The sequence below is a fragment of the Podarcis erhardii genome, assembly GCF_964252035.2.
Source record: "Podarcis erhardii genome assembly, chromosome: 5".
Classification (NCBI taxonomy): domain Eukaryota; kingdom Metazoa; phylum Chordata; class Lepidosauria; order Squamata; family Lacertidae; genus Podarcis; species Podarcis erhardii.
Window position 1 is genome coordinate 44739254 of NC_138509.1, and position 22082 is coordinate 44761335.

Here is a 22082-nt window from a genome sequence, read left to right on the forward strand (position 1 = left end):
AAAGTTCTCAGCCCAAGGTACTACTTCCGGGTTAGCGGAGTTTGTAACCTGAAGTGCTTGTAACCCAAAGCGTTTGTAATCCAAGGTACCACTGTATTTGGTTTGTTGTTAGGTAAGTAGTCAAGATATGCTGCGCTGTGTACTAAGCATTTATAGTTGTTCTGCTCTTCAAGGCAAAACCACAAGTGCGCTGAATGGCACTACTTGGGTCATGGAGATATGGTAGCAAATCATGTTACTGATGGAGCAAACTCCTAATAAAAGGGATGTGGACTTTTATCTAAGTATTTTTCAGAAGAACTGAGGGTTTCACATAATCACTAGGGCTCCAGCATCCAATACATGCCAAACATGTAACAGGCACTGCTATAGCATGCCTAATTTTATACTGTTTTATGTGACCTTCTGCATCCTTTCCTGTGTCTAACTGGGTCGATTCTCTACCATTACCCAATGTGGAGTTGTTTTGGGGAGAAATGCCAATGGGGTAGAGGCAGTTACAATATCTTGGGCAGCTTCCATTCATTCTGGCGAGGTCTGCAGGATGACCAACAAACTGCTGTAACGGGGCTTGTAAAGTGACTTGGTGCAGGAAAGGGGTGGGAAATTATCCAGCCTTTCAAAGCACTTTTATCTGGCCGCTGTATCAGGGTGTGGCGAGGGGAAAGCACTGCATATTGTTTCACTCGTAAGCAAATTCTACAGCAGTCCTTTCCCTCCCTGAATTTTGGTGGGCAGTAAAGAGCTGTGTGAGTTAGAACGAGTGGTGTGGAAAACCTCAACTTGGATATAGCTTGTTGCATATTAGTTGGGCTGATTTGTGCCTGACCCTGTTATGAATTTGAATCGTCCCCTTCCTCAGGTCGGATCCCTGAAAGCCTAAGAAACTGCGTGAACAAGGAATTCTTTGTCACAACAGCTCCTTGGTCAGTAATAGATCAGCAAGCGATTCATCCAGAGCTCAATGGTGCCACATACAGGTAAGATAAAGAACTCTTTTTTGGGGAAAAGCACCATACTTTGTAGTTCTCTACCCAAGAATGGAGCCAGAGAATGAGATACACACATCTTTGTATAGGGCTCAGGTAGGGTAGCCCTTCAGCAATAGTGTATTCAGGTTTCCTCCACAGAAGGAGCTTCCTTTATTCTGGGAATCCTGTTCAGAGATAGCATCTCCACAGGTATCCCGCTGCACAGAGGCCCCTTAATAATGCCACTATAGAGTCACTTTGAGCTTCTCTGAAAGGCCTTTCTGCTGTTTCAGTCTTACTAACTCACCCACTATTTACCTGACAAAAGGAGCTTCCAGAAGTCAGTTTCAGTAAACCAGCCCTTTAGTTTGGGGGGTGGGGGTGGGGAGAGGAATATAACCAGTGCTCCTTAAGGACTTCAAAGATTCTTTGCAGAGGTAGGCCACCATTGTAAATGAATAAATACCGGTATATTGATGCACTGTTCACCCAGCACAAGCTGAAAGGTGGAACATTAATTAACTGTAGGGCACACCCCCCCATGTAATGTTAAGGGGTAATATATTACCTAGGTTTAAGTCTAGAAAAAGCATGAGAGATGTGGAATGGTTACTAGGCGGGGGGGGGGGGGGTTGGCTGCTGGAAATGCCAATCAGTCCTTTTAGGGCACTTCCAAGACGATTGTTTCATTCAGCAATAAATGTGCAGTTATCAGTAACTTGTTACAAGATAATTTAGACATCCCTTGAGACAGTGGTTTTGTTGCAGGAAAAGCCCAATTGGCCCATGATTTCACAAACCCCCTCTGTTCATGCACACGCCCTCCCTTGGATGTTTATGGTAGCTCTCAAGCACCAGACTATTTGTGCAGCCTTCAAAAAGAGCAGTGAACAGGAGGCAAACCTCTGCAGATGAATTTGTTTCCCTCCAAGTTTTAAATTTCCTGTGTGTTTAGGATTGCAGAGGTTATGGAATTTCCCTGGTGGATCCCAGTGGGGTTCAATGGACCCCTTTTCTCTCCACCTCCCTTTAGCCAAGTACCGTAAATAGTCTTCTAGGGCAGTTATGAAAATTTGTGCTCTCAGATTTCCTCTATGTGCACTAAAGGTAGGTATGTGTATAGGATATAAAAAGGGCTGTGAGTTTTTCAGGAATCCCCACATGCATGGATAGTGTGCCTGTGTGGAGAAGGATCCCACTCAAGCATAATCTGACATTTTGAAAGCCAGAATTTTTGTTTCACTTAGGAGACATAATCCCAAGGGGCATACATATTATAGCAAGAACAAAAATGAACCTTCATGAACTAGTCTCTCTCCATCTAGTGTTTGGGTTGGAAGAGCTTTTAGACTTCACTGGGCTTCTTATTTATCTCCTCCCCATTTCATTACCTACTGTGTATACAAATATTTGCATTTTTGGGGAGGGGGATTTACCTGTGTCCAGCACAGAACCTTCCAAGGTCTAATCTAGTGACCTCTCCTATACTCTTACAGCATATCTTCAGAATAGCTTTTATTCTTTTCTCTATTTAACTTTGCCTCACAGATACATCTGGTCTTTTTTGTAAACTGTTATCTACCAGCATCTCTTCTTTTACACAGTGTTATGTTTCTTCTGCACTTGTGTGAAAACCCACACAATGCTGCTCATGAACAGAGATTAATACTGAGTTTCAGAAAGCAAGGGCTAGGACTGGAAAGTAGGTATGTGATATTAAGTAAAATCTGAAAAACTAGACAGAGTCTAGATATCCAGTACCTGTTGCCTTTGCAACTCCTTGCTCTTTAGTGTGATTAGCAGAAATAATGGAAGTTATATGCCAGCTTGTTTATTGAACCTATTTCATGCAGACTACAGAATTTAAATTCAGTATAGAATATATATCATCTGCAGCGTACAACCTTGCTTATGATGCTTCTATTGCAAGAGGCTAATCTTGTTAATCCCACTCCTTGAACGGAGTTGTATGTTAAAACTAATTTGCAATATACCTTTCTTTCCTAAATTTGTCCTGTAAATTCACAGGCTGAGAGCCAGACAAATGCAAGTTTGCTTCTGCTCACACATGGGGGCTTTTCAGCTTCCCACCCTTCTGACAGCAGTCCGACTTGGGACTTGCAGAATTGGCTGCTCTGCTTCATCTTGCAGGATTAACAGTGTGATAATATACCAGTTTTCTGCAATTTTCCTTACGTAGGGTTTCATTATCATGCATATTTCCCCAAAGCACAATTTCTGTTCTAGTATCCTAAGGCCCAAGTCCAACTTGTTTCATTCTCTGTATGTCATTCTCTCTCTCTCTCTCTCTCTCTCTCTCTCTCTCTCACACACACACACACACACACTCTCTCTCTCTCTCTCTCTCTCTCTCTCTCCACAGTGTAAAGCTCTGTCATCTACACGGCCTCGTTAATGTGTTTAATAGTAATAATGACACGTGCCACGTTGATTTCTCTCAATTTCCCTCCAAACACTTGTTCACACAAGGGACTTTCCACCAACTCTGTGACAGCTTTGGTTTTCTTCTTTGAAGAGCTGGCCGGTGTGCTATTTCTCACTAGTTTGGGGACTCACCTCATTTCCTTCAGCAGTTACCTCTTGCATTCCAACATGCTTTTGAAACTCAAATCTAAATGCCTCTTTGAGCTTCCAGAACTAGCTATGCAAGTTACTTAGACTGTTGTCTTGGGCTGAGTGTTCCCTCAGCCCCTGGTGATATGGATGGAGCAAGTGATGAGCTGACTTCTGAAGGTCTAGACTGTAGCCCATTGTACAAATATAAGAGGCTTACAGCCAGACAGACACAAGTAGAAGTGTTATCAAAATTTAAGGGCCCATTCCAGCTAAGCAAAAGCCCCAGAAGAGGTTGGTGAGGGGCTAGAGCCAGGCTGCCACAAGTCACATTATTGGGGTGGGAGCATGAGTCTAGTCCTGTACAGGCACCATGTTCTCTATGTCATTTTATTGAAAGAGGAAACATCCTTTTTTTGAATTGAATGTAATGTATGTGTTTAGGAAAGGGATGTTGTTATCGAACTACTGACATTAGAACAATGTCACATTCCATTTAGGTTTTTCTTTTCAGCATCTCCATGAGCCAGTCCACCCTTCTGCTTTGTACTTCAAAGGATTTTACAGGAAGAAAGAGATGATACCTAATAGCAAAAAAACATTTCGGTCGCCCTCTGTGGCACTCAAATGAATTAACAGCAAAGAAGCCACAGTCGTATTTTGTGTTCCAATATGTTTGACATCAATAAAAGGGTGACAGGAAGAAGGGATGGCAGCAGCGGATTATTCATATAAGGCTGGTCCCTCAGCTGCTGAAATGTGCGCTCTGCGGCTCTCTTTCAACACTGGAATCATTTTTTTGTCTCATACTTCAATGTGGGTAAAAGCAATGTGAAAAAAGAAGAGTTTGAAGGTGATAATTTATATTAGCTTTGATTCCCCCCTCCCACCCAAACAAATACTGCTCTTACGAACATACTTTGAAAACTTGACAGATTTTGCAGTAAAAAAAAGTACTTTCTCTTACGATACCAGGATAGCAGTGATTTGGCAATGAATGAAATTGACTGCAAGGTATTTCCCCCCCTCCCCCATTACCCTTCTACTACCCCCACAGCCTGTTGTTCTATGGAATGCTTGCGTGTCTCCTTTTAACTAAGAAATCACACTCTTCCTAGATATCCACCAGGCATGGTGAGCGTTACACCAGGCGGGATTCCGGCAGCTATGGAAGGTATTATCCCCGGAGGGATCCCTGTTACCCACAATCTTCCGACAGTGGCGCATCCTTCCCAAGCTCCATCTCCTAATCAGCCATCCAAACATGGGGACAACAGGGAACATCCCAATGAGCAATAGCAGATAATTCAAAGCACTCCGATTTGGGACCAAGAGACATTGGGGGGGGGGGATGACACATGAACTGATGGGAATTTGATACAAAATTTGTAAGGTTGATTTTGGACTGACGCATCATGTTGTTCCAGTGTTAACTACAAAAAAATGGAGTCAAGACTTGGGGAGGGAGGGGGAATGCAGACGAAGTCACCTGCTTACTGAAGCACTGAAAACTAGGATGCGATGATACATTACTGATCAGCTTCTGTTATTGTATGTTTAAGTTTCCTTCATCTTTACATCAATCACAAGAATATATATTTCTTCTCAGTCCCTTTTGGGGAATAGCAGGTGACCTGCTGCTTAGAGCAGGTCCAACAGTCCTAACAAAGCTTACATGATAGTAAGAGAAAACCATCATGTGACTTCAGCCCTTTCCTTCCTCACTTACCTGGCTCCTCCTTGTATAGCCTGAGGAAATATAACCCAGAAATGGGGGAACTGTTTTGCTTGTTGCAGTTATATATGGCCACTAATGTATTGGAGGGATGCTACTCAAGTTTAACTACCGTCATGTAGGACAGCAATCTTGGTGGGAAGAGGGGGTAAAAGGCCCATGTTAACTAGCTGCCTCTTACCCACAGAAATGGATGCTTATTCTACAAGATACACTTAATAAAGTAGCTGTACACTCAATAACACGTGCTGATGATGCAAAAAAAAAAGAAAAAGAAAAAGTGTTACATTTCACATTTATACTCAAATATATTTTTCTCAGTTTTAAATCCACAGCTATTTTATTGAGTGGAAACGTCTTGGGCTGGAAGGGGTTCAAGACTAATGTTGCATTTCCTTATGTCTCAGGAAAAAGAAACACTTTTTATGGTAACTTGTCAGACTGTATGAACAAACCCACTTTTTTAGACATTGAAGTCTTCTTTTCTTCATGTGATATTTTATACAAGAACACTTCAAAATGTGTTATTAGATGTGACTGATTTTAACAAATCCTATTAGATTTGTATCAACTAGTTACATGTTATATTCATAGTCTTTTGTGAATCATCGCCTTTTTGTTGAAAAAGATGGCCTATTTTGAGCCTTTGTATGGGTACATTCCTGTTTCTGTGATAAGTTTTAAAAGCTGTCCCAAACAAAACAAAAAAAACCAGAACCAATGGCTACCAGAAGTATGTTTTGTTTTAGTGTGTTACCGTTACTGTATTTGTTTATTGTAAAGGTGGACATATAGCGTTCAGTGCAGTTTTCAATAAAAAGTGACAATTTCTATAATTTCACATGGACCAGGCCCTTCATGTCCTTTACCCTGTATGAAATACTAACACATTTTCAGGTTCAACAAGAGCAAGCTATGCCAAAACCACCCTTCTCAATGAAAGAAGGTGATTGATACATCTCTGCAGTCAAGATTCCAAAACGCAATAAACTCTTCTTTTCAGAGCTGTGAGAAGCTCATGAGTGGTCTGAAGTAAACTAACTCTGCTCTTTAAAATAAATAAATAAACATACATCTACCCCCCAAAATCCTGTGTACTTAAAAAAGTTCCAAGCAAACCAACAAGACTCTTCTAGAGTATCTGCACCTCACAGTTCCAGCAAAAATCCTGTCTGAATATAAGAGGAGACCACAGTGTGTCGGTTAATGGCTTGTTCAGACATTAGCTGGCACCTAAGACTTTACTCAAAACAAGATGGGGATGAACTTTCCACTATTCTGTACTCACTCTCCTACCCTCATCACTGCAGAAACTAATGGGTACATTGAGATAGACTCCAGATCTTGTAACAGATTTGAGGAAATTACAAGAGGTGCCCTGAGAGAGGTGAGGGAGAAGAAGTACCAATGCACAGCCCAAGCCCTTATGCTAACAGAACTGCTTTGTTGGATGCAACCCAGAGTTTCCTAGACCAGAAGCAGGAGAGATGCAAGACTGCATAACTCCTAAGAGCCTGCTGCCTGCTTATTCTCTCATTTCAAACAGAATGCGGGAAGGAGAGGGGAGCTTTGACCAAGGACTACTCTTCTCATCCGTATGAGGCTGTACCCTGCAAAGCGGCCCATGAAACCCACACCAGACTAGTTAACTACAAGCTACTATTATTTGTTGTACCAACTGTGGCGTTGGAAAACTTAATTCAAAATAGCTTTAGCCACTAACTCAATATAGGACCTATGCCAAGTCAGTCTTCTCCCAACCCAAATTTACAGGATTCCTTTAAACAGTAAAGCACTAAATGTGCATCAAAAACACCATTAAGATCGATAATATTTTTTTAAAAAACTGCAATCCTCAGAACGCATTGCTAAGCTAAGCTAATCCTCAGAACGCATTGCTAAGCTAATCCTCAGAACGCATTGCTAAGCTCTCAACTTCTCATGAAGTTGAGAGCCATGGGAAGTGGAGAGAAAAGAGTAAAGCTGCCACCAACACTGACCACGCAATGAGTCCATGCAACCGTTGGGACAGCGGCAGTAAAAGACAAGATGACTGGGATAGTAAGAACTAGGTCCAACCGCAAATGTAATACAGATGTGATTTCATGGCAAACGCAGGCTGTATGACCTCCCAACCTAACAGCAGTGTCCATTTGAAATGAATAAATAAGGACTAGAATGGAATTTGAGGGTAGGGGGAAGAGAAAGAAGGCAGAATAATACATTAACAGACAAACTGAAAGCAAACCATTGTTACAAAACTTATATTTGTTTTGTTTTAAATTAATGGAAAAGCACATTACCAGCTTTGAACATATTCAAGGGAGTCAACTTCATAGCTGTGTCAATGATCTAACACTGCAATTATGAATAACTTAGCATAGACACCAGTATAGAGCAATCAGGAGGAGGAACATTGGTGAGTTACAGAGAACATTTAGGAAGCCACACAAATGAAGGTGAAACAACATTTACACTGGCATTAGTGATTTTAAGAAGCTGCTATTGTTGGATCTTTGTTCTTAGACCAGGCAGTGGCATTCCAGATAGGCATAATTAATGTTGATGAAAATGTATACTTTCTAATAGGACACTCACATTTGAGGCAGACTCTGCTACTGCCAGTGAATCTGCTAGGAACCCCTGGTGCAAAATTTGGCTGCTTGGATGCAATTATCTTTGTATTACTTCCAGGTACTAACTTGAAGAAAAGAAAAGAAAACTCTCCACTTAAAACTAGAGGAAAATGTAGTTAAGAGGAGGCTGTAAGTCAAACTTCCATATAACAGTTGTGGGTGTGGAAGTCGTCTTAGTACAGAGGACGTATGTCATTGAAGAGTTCTTAAAATGTTAGCGTGATTCAGGAAGCATAGGTTTATGCAGTAGAACAAAGCTTCAAACAAGATATTAAAAGTAATTAAGATACAAAATGGTTTGAGATGCCAAGAAGGGGGAGCCATTTTGCTGCCAAACCATTCCTTTTTGTTTTACCACATGAAGTGATTCTTTTTTTCTAAGGAGAGGGGGCAGCAAATTTTGCAGTCCAAAAAGAACACAACCAAGCAATTCAAATGGATGAAAAACCACTACTTAAAGCAGGAAATATATAATAAATTTTTATAATATATCTCCACTATAGACTCAAGATGGAACTTGCCCTTCAGCTTCAGAAATGGTGGTTTAATTTAAAAAAATACTACCTCAACTGTAACTTAGATCACAATAAGTGGCAAAGCCTGGACTTTTTTTAAAAAAAGGTGTATCAGGTTAGAGACCCATGCATTACTGCAGTGTTTGAGGCTCGCCACAACTTGCTCAATGCCTATTCTCCAGCCCTGTAACAGCTACTGGAATTACAATCTATAAAACCACTAACCACCACTGATTATCACAGGGCTGTACTGAGACTACAAGAAGTGGTTTCAATGTTTCTGTCTGTATATGTAGCTAGGAGCCAGTAAAAATGCACATTATTGTGTTTTTTATTCCAGACAGCAGCAAACACTTTCATCCAAAAAGACTCCAAAAATTTCAGGCTTTGCTACTGCAGCGGAATAAAGATGGCTGGAGATTCAGCCATTTCCCCCTACTAGGATAGTAATGCTTACATTTAAGACATATGTATTGAACTAGAATCAGCTATAGATGGCAGCACAGTGACTCAGATCTTTTTAAAAAAAACTTCCATTATTTTAGGTAACTGACTCCTCCCACAAAAGCACAGCTTATTGCATTGGTCCAGGACTATGGGGATTCCACCACTAAGTATGTAATGTAGGCAGAAAAAGCATTTAGAAAACCTAAAATTAGAATTGCACATAAAATCAGGACCTGTTTTTTAAAAAGAAATCCAATTATTCTCCAGCTTAGGAAATTTGACTCATCAAAGGTAAGCATGTACCTTTGCCCAATAATCTCTGCATGCACCAAAAGAGAGAACTAATGACCAAAACACATACAAACACATCCATCCTTTTACATTTCAGAGATCAAAAAGCTGAATCAATGTACTTCTTCAATGTAGTACCTTGAAGAAATTTCAGGGTAGGTTTGTCAACAGGATTACTTTTGTAAAGTATATTTCAACACCATCTAATCCACATTTAGAAAAAGCAGCAAATTCTGAAGGGTTCCTATATATATTTTTACACATATGTAAATGTACGGCTCCTGTCCAGATTCTTAAACAAGGAAATCTATTTTGCAAGAGGTTGCTTGTCCTCATTTCCACCATCATTAGTCTTCAAAAAGTGCTTATCAGGATCTGCTTTATGCATACAAAACTATTCAACCTTTAGTGTTTTTTTAAAGTGAGGTTTTTGGATAGGCTATATCCATTCAAGATAGCATGGCTAAAGTTATCAAGTATAATAAAAAAAGAATTTTCTACTGGAGAATATATTCTGAACTTATACTTTCAGGAAACTTACATATTCAAATGTGGCCACAATCAATCAACATGCAAAAAATTCCAAAGTTTACATACCAAGGAAAGATAACATACAGTACTTTAAAACAAAGCTTTAGAATGAAGGCTTTTAAGGAAAACTGCCAAAGTGCTTTCTCACTCGATTTTAATGACCAAGGAGTGCTCCTTAATGGAGGTGATTTTAACTTGCAGGGGAAAGGCTTGATAAAATAGTAATTTCTATTGTACAACTCACAGCAAGATCAGGTTTGGACAAAATGCAGTTTTTTCAGTTCAGTTTAGATGTAGCAGATTCCACACGGTAGTTAGCATATAGCTCTCTGGAACAGTACTTCTCTGACTACTTTAAGTGTGCTGGAAGGGGGGGAAATATTCCAAATAAGAGATACAAAATATTAACGGACAGCAGAGAATCCTTTACAAAAAAAAAAAAACAAAGTTCACTCAATCAAAATGTATCATCCCTTCCATAGGTTGGTGTTTTCTTTCCCCTTTAACATTTCATCTTCTTATAATGGGCACAAAGGTAACTCAAATCTGAATAAAAACAATGAACTGCTCATACTTTTGACTCACTCTGGGTATATGGCTTCAACAGCAAAAAGAAAAGCCACATCATCTGACCTGGGCATTAGGAAGATTGCATATAAAATGGGTCTGTTAGAATGCTTAGGAAGTGATGCAGAAGAACCAAGTTTTACTGTAAGTCTCAAAAAGAACAAATATTAATCTACGGTGTGCTTTTAAGTGCCCTTATTCAAAAGAATTTTTTTTCAATTATTTTAAGATGCTGGTAATACTTTTTCCAATTACACAACTTTCTTACACAACTACATGCGGTACATTTATAGGCAGATGTACAACTGGAAAGAAAAATGCTTTCTGTCTTGGTAATAAAATTAGGGCTTTGCTTTTTTACAAACTGTAGTCCAACCAACGTAGCTGTCTTCACATATATGTTGAGCCTCTGAATTCTCCCCATGCCGATTAAAAATCTTACGCAGGCTGCTTCCTGCTACAATTAGGTCGTTGTGTAACAAATTGCTAGCGCACGCCCCAAGTACTGGGGGACCTCACCACACATTATTCTCAGCCAGGTATCTCAATTTTATCATTCATCATCATCGTCTTCATCTTCTTCTCCATCTGAAAGGGATGTACAGGGGCGAATTTGTCTATAGCGATCAAGCCATTTCTCTACCATCTGTGTTACCAGGGGATGGTTGCGCCGGCGAGAACTTTTCTGCATAGCAACTAGGACTCCACCCTCCGTCACGCAACAGTCCAGCCACTCCCTGAGCAGCTTCTCCTGTTGTTCCTCATTACCAATCTTCAGAAAAAGAACACAACACTTAGGACATGATTAAAATCAGATTAGTGGCCACAACTTTTTTTAAAAAAGGGATGCCCTGCAACATTTAAAGTGCTCCAGGAAGACTGTCTTAGGAAAGTGGATTTTTTAAAGGGACTATCTAAAGCAGTGCATAAATATCTTACTTTTTTCCTTCCTATAAATTAAATTTTATGTAACTGCCAGCTCTGTGTTTTACAAACACAAGGTATTGGAACTTTTAAGAATGCACACCCCACCATTAGGCAGGCAGAAAATAAGAATAAATAAAAGTCCTATGCTTTCAGCTACTTTCAACTTTGCAGTCTTCTTTTAATAAGCATACAAATGAAATGGTTAAATATTATTAAGGGGTCTTGTAGCCCTTTTTAGGCTTTCAAATTTTCACTTTCTAATTACAAAGAGAAAGAGACAGAGACAGAGAGAAAGAGACAGACGGAGGGAGAAACTTATAGAGATCTATAACTCACACCAGCAGAACATTCAACCATACTGTTTTGCCTGTTATTTCTGGTTGGGAAGCCTTAGCTTTTCCTCAAAAGCTTTACTAATACATCTGTTTAAAAACAACAACAACACCAACACCACACCCCCCCCAACACCAACCACTCTCACAAACCAATTTCAGAACAGAAAGGCAACACTAAGTTGGCACACAAGGCTTCTCATGCCTGTTAATCAAACTACTGCAATCTGTTTTCAAATGTCTTTGCAACTGCTACATATCAGCTATAGGCTCTCTACCATATACAGTGGTGCCTCGCAAGACGAAAAGAATCCGTTCCGCGAGTCTCTTCGTCTAGCGGTTTTTTCGTCTTGCAAAGCAAGCCCATTGACGGCTTAGCGGATTAGCGCTATTAGCGGTTTAGCGGCTTTTAGGCTTAGCGGATAAGCGGCTTAGAAAAAGGGGGGGAGGGGAAAAAACCCGCAGGAACTCGCAAGACATTTTCGTCTTGCGAAGCAAGCCCATAGGAAATTCGTTTTGCGAAGCACCTCCAAAACGGAAAACTCTTTCATCTAGCGAGTTTTCCGTCTTGCGAGGCATTCGTCTTGCGGGGCACCACTGTAGATTCTCCAGAGAGGCTTTTTTTTCCCTTTTCCTTTTCTGTTGATGCAACGTCTCACTGAACACTGAACTGCTTAGTGTTTCTTACCTCTTGAGCAGACAGGAAGTGAATGTGCAGCAGCTTCCTTTCACTGTCGACCAATGGTAAAAAAGTAATAGTAACATCATCATCAGTGTTCAAGTTAGCACCAGCACCTCGGTTGCCATAGCCATCATTCTCCATGGCAACCAAAGCAGAGAAATGGCCCCTTGTGTAGCCCAGAGCAATAGGGCTTTTCCAACAAAAACTCTGTTCCCATAACAAAGGCAAATATACACCTACAAAGAAGGAGGAGTGATGAAAGGGGTTAAATCAATGGAACACTGCACATTAATTATGCTGATGGGGAAAAAATAATCTGAAAGCATGACATAAACCACATTTACAATGTACATCTCAATATGTCTTTTAATACATCGTGATACTGGTTTCAAATTTAGGAAGCTGACTCATTTAAATTAGTGGTTATAAAATATATTTTACTGTGGACCACAGAGTAAAATATAATACACAATACTCTCTTCCTAAAGTTGGCAATTAAAAGACTGCCAGCATGGTGAGCTCCAGTAACAACTCCCAAGAGGCAATCTAATATTCTATGCAAGCTTTTTTTCAATGATAAACCCATGAGCATGAACTTAAAATACAAACTGTCCTGTGTAATTGAAGAAGTGGAAGCCATATTTGACTCGGTGTCCATTAATCTAGTCCCCACAGCCTCTCATCACATATAACTGAATCTCCCCCTGACAGTCTTCTAGCACATCAGAAGTTATTCATAGATGCTTCATCAAAACAACTAAACTAGGAACGTGACCTGCCTTGAGAGGGTTTAAAAATAGCAGTGAGTAATCCAAGTACATATGTAGCATAGCAACCTTTCATAGAAAAAACTCTGCCCGGTGCATTTGCACATGAGATTGCCCTCAGCATGTCTCCTGACAGAGCAATGGCTCTCCTGCACTCACTTAACATAATTCCTGTTTTGTGTCCTCTTAAGAAAAGTAGGTGGCAATGCATTTAAATTGTATGGCAGTTAAGTATTATGGTATCATGCACTCAACCTATCTGTAGCCAAAGTTATACTCACTTACATGGACTGACTTCATATTGCGACTGCTGTACTGGGGAAGGAGCATTTACACACACACAATTTGGATCCACAACAGACCCTTGTTATCAGACTCTTGCCTGACTAGCCCCAAGAATCCAAGTGCAAACACACTGCTGCAGTGGAGCACACACATGTAGCAGGCAGAGCACTGTAGCAAAATACCATGTTATACCATGCCTTCCCTATCTGCCTCTCTCCCATTACAGAAAGCACCCAAGAATGGAAGAAGCTACAGCATCATCAGAGAGAAAAAGATGAAGTAATGACTCTAGCCTCCACAACTGATGTCTGAAAGCTGTTGGGACTTTCAGTGCTTTGTCACTTTAAGGCAAGAAGGCAAAGAGGACCCCTTGAAAACAGCCACATTAGCAGAGTGCTCTTAAGAAGGTTGGTAGAGCACTGCTGAATCTACTCTCTGTCAAATCTAAAATAGAAAAATGTGAACATTCAGGATGTAAGCAATCCTTTCTATAACAAACATTAATGTAAGTCACACTTACCTTGAAAACGGGTATATCCTAAAGTTTCTCCTCGGAAACTCTTATAATATTTTACTCCATAAACTATAATTGGTCTTCTAAGAATATGTGCAAGTACAAAAATGTGTGTCTGTTCCAAACTTGCTCCAGGCTGTATCAAAGAGAACAACACTTGAAATAAAAATGATATCTATCACATGAGACAGACCAATTGACTGAGCCTTTGATTTCAGCAAAATCATCATGTAACTGAAGTCATGAACATTGTTTGGATGTTAATTATATATCAATTATTTTTGGAATTGTTTGCATTTTGAAAGCTATAATTATCCAGTAAGTATATGCAAGAATCATTGGGTTAGTGCTTAAATTATTATGGGGGAGAGGCCAAAATAAATCCACAAGATTCAGCTACCAATTCTGTCTACTTTTAGTCAGATTTCCCCTGTAGCCTTCTAGGAACAATAGCTAAGAGCAGGGGTAGGCAACCTAAGGCCCATGGGCCACAAGCGGCTCACAGGGGTCATTTAACTGGCCCACGAGCCACCCCTGAACCAAGCTGCCCGCGTGCTGCGCTAAACCGGTGTAGTGTGGCGACTCGCTTCTGCGGTGCCGAAAATCTTGTCTGCGCATGCTCAGACGCCGAAAATCGCATCTGCACAGGCAGCGGAAATCAATCCGGCCCGCTCACAATCCGGCCCACAGGGGGATCTCCGCTGGAGTGAATCAGCCCAGGCGAGGTAAACCTTGCCGACCCCTGGCTAAGAAGGTAAAAGTAACAAACAAGGACATGTTTCTTCAGGCACCCTTATATTTTTAGCCTTGCCCAAAAGCATCACTTTACCTGAAATTTCTGTGTACTAATTACTATACAAGACTGTATTTTCAATAGAGAAGAAATTTTAAAATTATAGTAAAATGTGACCAATGCATTATGAAATCTCATATGCTTCTTCAGTACCACAGTGGCAATTACAATAAAGCAGAATAAGGGCTTCTATTCTGGAGGTGCTACTCATTTGCCTTTTACTTCATGTCACATTTGTTATATTGTGTGACCTAAAAGTACTCAGAATGAAAAATTCTAAATGATAATTTGTGCACAAGACACTGTACCTCTGAATTTCAGCCACTGGGAAACAACAGCAGAAGAGAAATACTTGCCCTCAAGTCCCACCTTTAGGCTCTCCATAGGCATTTGATTGGCCACTGTGGAAAATAAGATGCTAGAGCAAGACAGGCCTTAAGAAGAGTCCTACTAGATCAGACCAAAGGCCAACTCAGTCCAACATCATATTCTTACAGCAGACAAAAACTCTGGCAAAATATAACCAAACAGGATTGAAAACAATCCAAAGTGGTCCTGCCACATCCAAGCCATCGGTAACTTTTAAACTGAGAATATGTCGGTGAAGAACAGAAGTACATAAATACTAACCGTAAGATTCAAATAAATAGGAGCTGTGAACATAAAATGCAAGTAACTTTTAACTGTGCTTCCCCATGCTTTTTTAACACACACACACACACACACACGTCTTACCTGACTAGCAAGCGAAAGTATAAATGCCCAGTCTTCCTGCCACTGTTCTTCTCGCAGTGAGAAGTGTAAACCAAAGCTTTGGGAGTACCATGACTCCCATTCTTTCCATCGGGTATAGAACCTACAAAAATAGCATAAAAGTACTCAAGATGCATTTTCATAATTCAAGATCGTACCGAACTATGCAAGCTTTCACTGAAAGTGGTTTTTTTCAGATTCACACACAATACTTTTCTTGCTACTTCAGCCAGGTATTTTACAGGAGGAGAGAAGTTGAATAAAAAATTGGACAATAAATGCCAAATTCTGAGAAATATATATATATAGTATTTGGTTGAAACATAGCTCATTTAGCATCTCTTGACTGAATTCTGAATTAGTACAAGGTTTTTTTCCCCCTGTTCACATTGGATAACCCAGTATGAGCAACTGCAGGAACCTGGGAGTTAGCATCCCCTGAGTGGGAAGCAATGGACATGGTATGTCTGCGATGCCCCAGGTAAGAGATGGGGTGGAATGCCTGTGAAAGGAGTTCAACTGGAGATTAATTGTTGTGATGTGTCTTTCTTAGTGTGTGGTGGCTGTAATAGGCCTATGGCTGGGTTCTTTGTCTGGCTGAGCATCTGTGACCATCTTCAAGAAAGTGGATTGTAGGCAGAATGTACCAGGAGTGAGTAGGTGCAAGAAATCTTGAAGAGTGCAACAGAACTACCTATCTCAGTGTTCAATGGGAGAAGGCATGGCTGGAGGAGGAGGACAGTAATGACACATGAAAGAGATATTGTTGATCCAAGACCTAGCCTAGATAAGTAGAACTCATAGCAGTGGTAGGTGATGCCTTTACAAACTGGGGTAATGCATAGCCACTGACTCCAAAGCAATTCTGACACCAACTTCCATCAGTGCTACCTACTCCATCCATAAAAGTTTCTATTAATCATTATAACTTACTGTAATTTCCATGGTCAGAATAGGTATAGCTATGCATGAGAGTTGCTAAAGGAAACAGTAACACACTGTTGCCCTCATAAGAGTGATCTGGCTGATCATGGCTGGAATCAGTGCCACACCAGATTGAGAACCAAGGCCACAAACCAAGATAAAAGTGAGGTCTGAGTCTCAGCTACTAAACACCCAAAACTATTACCTCCCCAAATCATTTCCCAGTTCCAGATGCCCCATTAACTGATTAAACCAGTCCCAATTAATTTTCCTCTCCTATTGACTTTAGGATGTTCACACTTCAAGAGAAGTAGTTTGGCATGCTGTGCAAAGAATCACCTCCAATCCATAGTGAAGTTGTAGTCTGCAGCTCTATGGTAATCAATATACCAGATTCAAAGTTCACATAATGAAAAGATTTTGCACAGCAATTCTAGTTAAGGAAGTGATATGGTTTGGAACTATGTCAACCGAGGTTTGTGACATTTTCCAGAGCCCAAGATATTTATGAGGACAGCCACAAGCAGCAAAGATGACATGATTACTTCAGTAACAACTTTATATAAATTGCCTTGGAAAAAAGCCATTTTGAACTGATTGCTCAATTATACTACTTTAATGGTACAACACAGACTTTTTCTCCATAGATGCTAGAAAGGCAATTTTGTACAAGATTCCAAGCCACTGAAGCAGAAATCCTCCAAATTCCTTCCTCCATCCTATGACAGCAGCAGGTATCCAGGTAGTCTTAACAAAGAAGCTTGCATTTTTCAAGATAAGACATCTGAATAAGCTGTGTTCATTTTTGTTCTTGATTTCTACTTACCAATGAGAACAATCATGTAAACTGTCATGAAGCGCTTTACGTAGCACCGAGTCCTTATCATAAATGCCCCATGTAGCTTGTAGTACTGAATCAAGCAGGCAGTCCCCTGCAGTCCGATTCCAAAGTGCATAAAGTCTACTGTCCAAACGCGTACCCAATTCCAGTGACCAGTTTATAATGGGAGATTCTTCTTCAAGTTCTAGAAGATAACAAGCAACACAATGTTAATCATCCTAAATCCTACAAAAAAATACCTGTTGCATTTCAAGATACTAGTGTACATGCTTTTAAAATTCTAGAATGGTTAGCAGAATACAGCAATGAAGTTCCTTTCATAATTGTGAATGCAGTTATGGTGGCGTGCATGCAAATGTACACAACTCAGTTATGACTGAGTATCATAGTACAGACTTTCATATATTTCTATTAATACTCCATAAAACCTAACAACTGACACTTCAGTTTTCTCAGGGCAGGCTATCAAAAACAATAAGGTATCTATGAATAACTTGCACACCACTGTACATTTCAACAGAAATCTGTAAGTGGTTCACATATCTTAACATGAATATATCATTTTTGTATTCCATTCATAATACTACTGCTAATAATATTAAGAATGATAAATTCCACTTTAAGTAACATAATTAAGCAACAATAAGCATCTCACCATGTATATAAGTAAAATAAAATAGCAAATATTATGCAGAACATCAAGATACAATATCCAATGCAACATAATATAAAACCTTGCATAACAGAGATACCATATTTACCTTTTTGAACATCTCTATCAAGTACTTCATCAAATAATTTCTCTTGGACTGTTGGTGGCAAGTCTTCAATATCTGCAAAACCAAGAATGAGCATGACAAATGACTGAACTCTAGAATCCACATATTCCATATGAACAGCTATTCACATGACAATCACACCAAGTGAAACAGTCCTTTAGTTCCAAGAAAGAGACAGAGGACAAACCAGCGCAAGTACACTATGTGAAATACTTTATAATTTCTCTATATGAAATTATGGCTCCAATCTCAACTAATCCTAAATATGCTACCCACACTCAAAAACAGGACAAAAAAAGTTTCATTTTGAAGCCCACTTAGAACATTGCGCCCCACTGTGTCCCTAATACCAGGAGATCAATGAGGTCCAGCACTTCCACCATGCCACACTTCCACCATGCTAAAAAACTTACCTGGGAGTTACAGTGGGGAGGTGGCTTACAGGACAGAGTTTCCTCATTGGGTCCTAGTAAACTGCTCCAGCAGCAGCCCAGATGCCAGAAACCTTGACAAAAGTATTTCCCAGAGCTCCTCACATCCCTATCAAAATGCATCAGGCATACATTTCACAGGAATGCCACCTCTGGATGACACCAGAGCAGCATATTAGTGTTGAATGGAGGGCACACAACAAAACTTCTCCATTGCTGCTGTCACCTGGCAAGTTTTGATGATAAAGTTTTGATGTTGCCAACTGCAACGTTCCTCACTGGTGTAGGATACGTTAAAATTGGAACTTAAAATGCCTAAATGTTCTTAAGGCTACAATCCTGCATAAACATCTACATAGCAATCATATTGCTTTCACCATCCAAAATAAAATATGTATTGGGTATACAAGTGAGGCAGCCAATGCGTGTAGCTGAGTGCAGGGAGAGCTGTAGCTCAGTGGTAGAGCATCTGCAGATAGTCCCAGGAGAGCCTCTGCCAGACAGTGCAAACTAAGGTTACCAGATTTTTTTCAATGAATCCGGGGACAACAGAGGGTTGTCTGCCGCTGCCTTGACCTCAACCGCCACATTTTCCCTTCCTCCGAGACTTCTATCTGCTTTGTCCATGAGCCTGGGCAACCCTTGAGTTGTTGGTTCTTCAGTGGTGGTGGTGGTGGTGAAGCAGTGCGCAGTGGGTCAGGCATGGAAGGCGGAGAAGGAGGGCCAAGAGCCGCGGCGGTGAGGCCATCGGTGTATCCCCAATGCCATTCTTACTTGCATGCAAGCAGGAGGGGGCGGGGATCCCTCAGCTGAGAAGGGAGAGATCCCCGCCCCGTTCCTGCTTGCACGCAAGTAGGAGTTGGGAGGCTGCTCCGATAGGCAGCATGAAGCCTCCCTTCACAGCTTAGTTGCTAGGGTCAGGAAGGTGGAGGCAGCCCAGAAGCTGCATCTCAGAGCCCCTGCACCACCATCATATGGGGACCTTCGAGCAGCTCCTGAAGCCAGCCAGAGCCAACTGCTCCAGGCTGCTGAGACTGCCGCTGCTGCGTTTCCTGGGGACATTAGATGAAATCCGGGGACATTCCGGGGATGGAATTTGTTCGAGGACTTATTCGCAAATCCAGGGACTGTCCCCAGGAAACAGGGACATCTGGTAACCCTAGTGTAAACAACATTGAGCTAGGTGGACCAGTAGTCTGACTTGTCTAAGGCAGCTTCGTATGTCTGATTAGGGTGCATTCAATGGGGAAAAAATCAAGCTCATACGTCTCCCACACAGCTATGCATCTCTGTGTAGGAAATTTAATATAGGAAATGCAATATATTTTATCAGTTCTGTGTTGCACTGGCATCTTCAAACAAAACAAAATTAGGAAAAGAAGACTGAAGTTTCTCAGCTGTTAGAGCTCTACGTTATATCTTCAAGTAACACCATCCATGTTTCCTTCCCTATCTCATCCCACCTACCAAAATAGATATACTAAATGTAATTATTTTCACTTACTAGAGCAGTGAGACTGTTTCGCATTACATGATCTAGTGAATCAGAACAAATTAAGTACAACACGTACAGTTGGAGAAAAGGAATGTTTCTGTTTTTAGAACAGCTATGGCCGTTTTCCTCTTTAAAATACTATCTTTAGCATCAAGCAATTCTCTGCAGTAACAGAAACACAGGGATTCTGTGTTTATGAGGTCACTACTCACGTACAATTGCTACAATAATAGTTTCAAAGCAGAAATGGTCCCTACATACTGGAGAGTTTCCTCAAGTTATACAAGTGACTGCTTTTTCTTTTCTTTTTTTAAGTCCAAGTTCTGCAAAAATATTCAGAAACTGGTGGGAGAAAGGAACCATACTTCACTTAAATGTTGGCACCATTGGAAATATACAGATGCCAACTCTCAGCTATCTGGTTACCTCAGTTAGGAGTTCAGGCTGAAGGGAAACAAACAGTAATTAGCTATCCTTTGAGTCTGGGACCCAGGGTGTGGGGAGGCCTCAGGGCCTTTGAGGCATACTGGGCCCAATTTCTTCTCTCTTTTTTCCGGTCTGTCTGCAATGGAACCAAATGGGACACAGAGAACTGTACCCATCACATGCTGATGCTATTGTGAGGGCTTTCAGAAACTCACATACTCCCAACTTTTGCCACAATGGCTCCTGTCATACGGACTGAACTATCATCACATTCATTTCTATGCTGGAGCTGCACTACTTCACTGAGCAAAGGGGCTTCAACACCTGCTCCAACAGACCCTTATGGAGAAGTAGGTTTCCCAGAGCAGATCTCCCTAGGAAGCTAAGGAACACAGACATAAATATTTTGTCTCTGGCTCCAGTCATCATTAGCTGCAGCTTTGCCCACTGCTGGTATGCATCCCTCAACAGACAAAAGGTTGCCCACCCTTGCACTATACCAATTGTGCAATCGCAACTGAATGCTCTTCAGAACTCAGCAATCTCTTTGCTGTGCAGCAGTAGAATGAAGTCAGCAGCAGAATTCAGGTTATTTTACAGCTACAGTGATCTCAGGCAGGTGTACATTATCAGAATTTAAAATACTTCCATGACCAAGGTATTTACTAACAAAACAGTTTGAATCCAAGACTATAATATAGGCCTAAAGTATGGTTACCAGATGTCCCCATTTCCCGGGGACAGTCCCCGGGTTTAAAAATCCGTCCCCAGAATGCCCCCAGATTTCATTTCATGTCCCTGGATTTATATTTTAAGTGTTATAGATTTCTTATTAGAGAATGAATGTTGTGTGATTGGTTCAACGGCACAAGACACATCATATGGGGACTTCCAGCGAGGCAAAATGGCGGGCGCCACGGCAGCAAGCAGCTCCTGAAGCCAGCCAGAGCCAAGTGTGCTAGCAGGCTTGCTCCAGGCTGCTGAGACTGCTGCTGCCACTGCCAAGGGGGAACCGGGGACGCCTGGCCCATCAACTGGGGGAACCGCTGACCCCCCTCCCCCCGCAATCCAAATTGAGCCGGAAACAAGAGCACCCAGCTACCTGGCCAACTGCCCACAGAATAGAAGATATTACTTTTATTAAAAAAACAAAAACAAAAACTTTTTTTAATAACTTTTTTTCTCTTTTCAAAAAAATCTGGTAACCTTAGCCGAAAGAGTATTTTATTATGCAAACACAGGAATGAGTCTCAAAGTAATTTCAATATTAATATAAAGGAACTGTGACAACAGTCTTTCTCCTGAAGTTTCCTCTCCTCTGAAATTTACTCCATGTGTAGGCAAGAAGCTTAATGAATGAAGATTTTTCAAAACCTACAGCACTTCTGTTTAGGAAGTATAAGTAGTAGTCAGAAGTGGGCAATTTCATACACCCATTTATCTGCTAAGGACAAGTTACCAGATAAAAGAAGCACCTCATAATTACCTGCAGGTAATGTAAATGTTACAAGGTCAGTTAGGAAATAGCAGGCAAAGTCTCCCTTCCGCTGATGAAGAGATGCAGCGATTTCACGTCGGATTTGCTCAGTAAGCTCTGGGCATACCATAGCTGGAATGCACTTAGCTGCATGTTGGGATACCTGTAACAGGATGTTTCATGATGTTATTAATTTAAGAGAGAAATGGACCACACCTGTTAAAACGCAAGAGAATCCCCCACCCAAGGACAGCTGACAGTAACAGTAAGACCCAATGTTCTGCATTATTGGAATGGTGGGCTTGGGAACAGAGGCATCTCACTTCTGACTCTTGCTCAGCCATATAGGTTGCTGGGTGATCACAGGGCAGTAATGAATTTGTAGTCTA

At 40.9% G+C, this 22082-nt stretch overlaps 2 protein-coding genes across 11 annotated transcripts in view; one reads left to right on the forward strand and one right to left on the reverse strand.

The window, feature by feature from the left end:
* Positions 1-6121, forward strand: part of CTBP2 (C-terminal binding protein 2) — a 214878-nt gene extending 208757 nt beyond the window's left edge. For 8 of the 10 annotated variants that reach the window (XM_081863176.1, XM_081863173.1, XM_081863174.1 and 5 more), the window contains 2 exons: positions 863-980; positions 4664-6121. In XM_081863176.1, the coding sequence (XP_081719302.1) occupies positions 863-980; positions 4664-4844 (299 nt within the window). In that variant the 3' untranslated portion in view covers positions 4845-6121. Of the gene's footprint in view, positions 1-862; positions 981-4045; positions 4399-4663 lie in introns of all 10 variants that reach the window. The other 2 variants (XR_014156904.1, XR_014156905.1) reach the window with 2 other exon arrangements.
* Positions 6122-7528: 1407 nt separating this feature from the next.
* ZRANB1 (zinc finger RANBP2-type containing 1) overlaps positions 7529-22082 on the reverse strand; it is a 40755-nt gene continuing 26201 nt past the window's right edge. Inside the window, exons 5-11 of the mRNA XM_081863244.1 lie at positions 21703-21856; positions 17847-17918; positions 17071-17269; positions 15303-15423; positions 13781-13910; positions 12215-12444; positions 7529-11039 (exon numbers count right to left, since the gene is read on the reverse strand). Of these exons, the coding sequence (XP_081719370.1) occupies positions 10821-11039; positions 12215-12444; positions 13781-13910; positions 15303-15423; positions 17071-17269; positions 17847-17918; positions 21703-21856 (1125 nt within the window). The 3' untranslated portion in view covers positions 7529-10820. The remainder of the gene's footprint in view (positions 11040-12214; positions 12445-13780; positions 13911-15302; positions 15424-17070; positions 17270-17846; positions 17919-21702; positions 21857-22082) is intronic.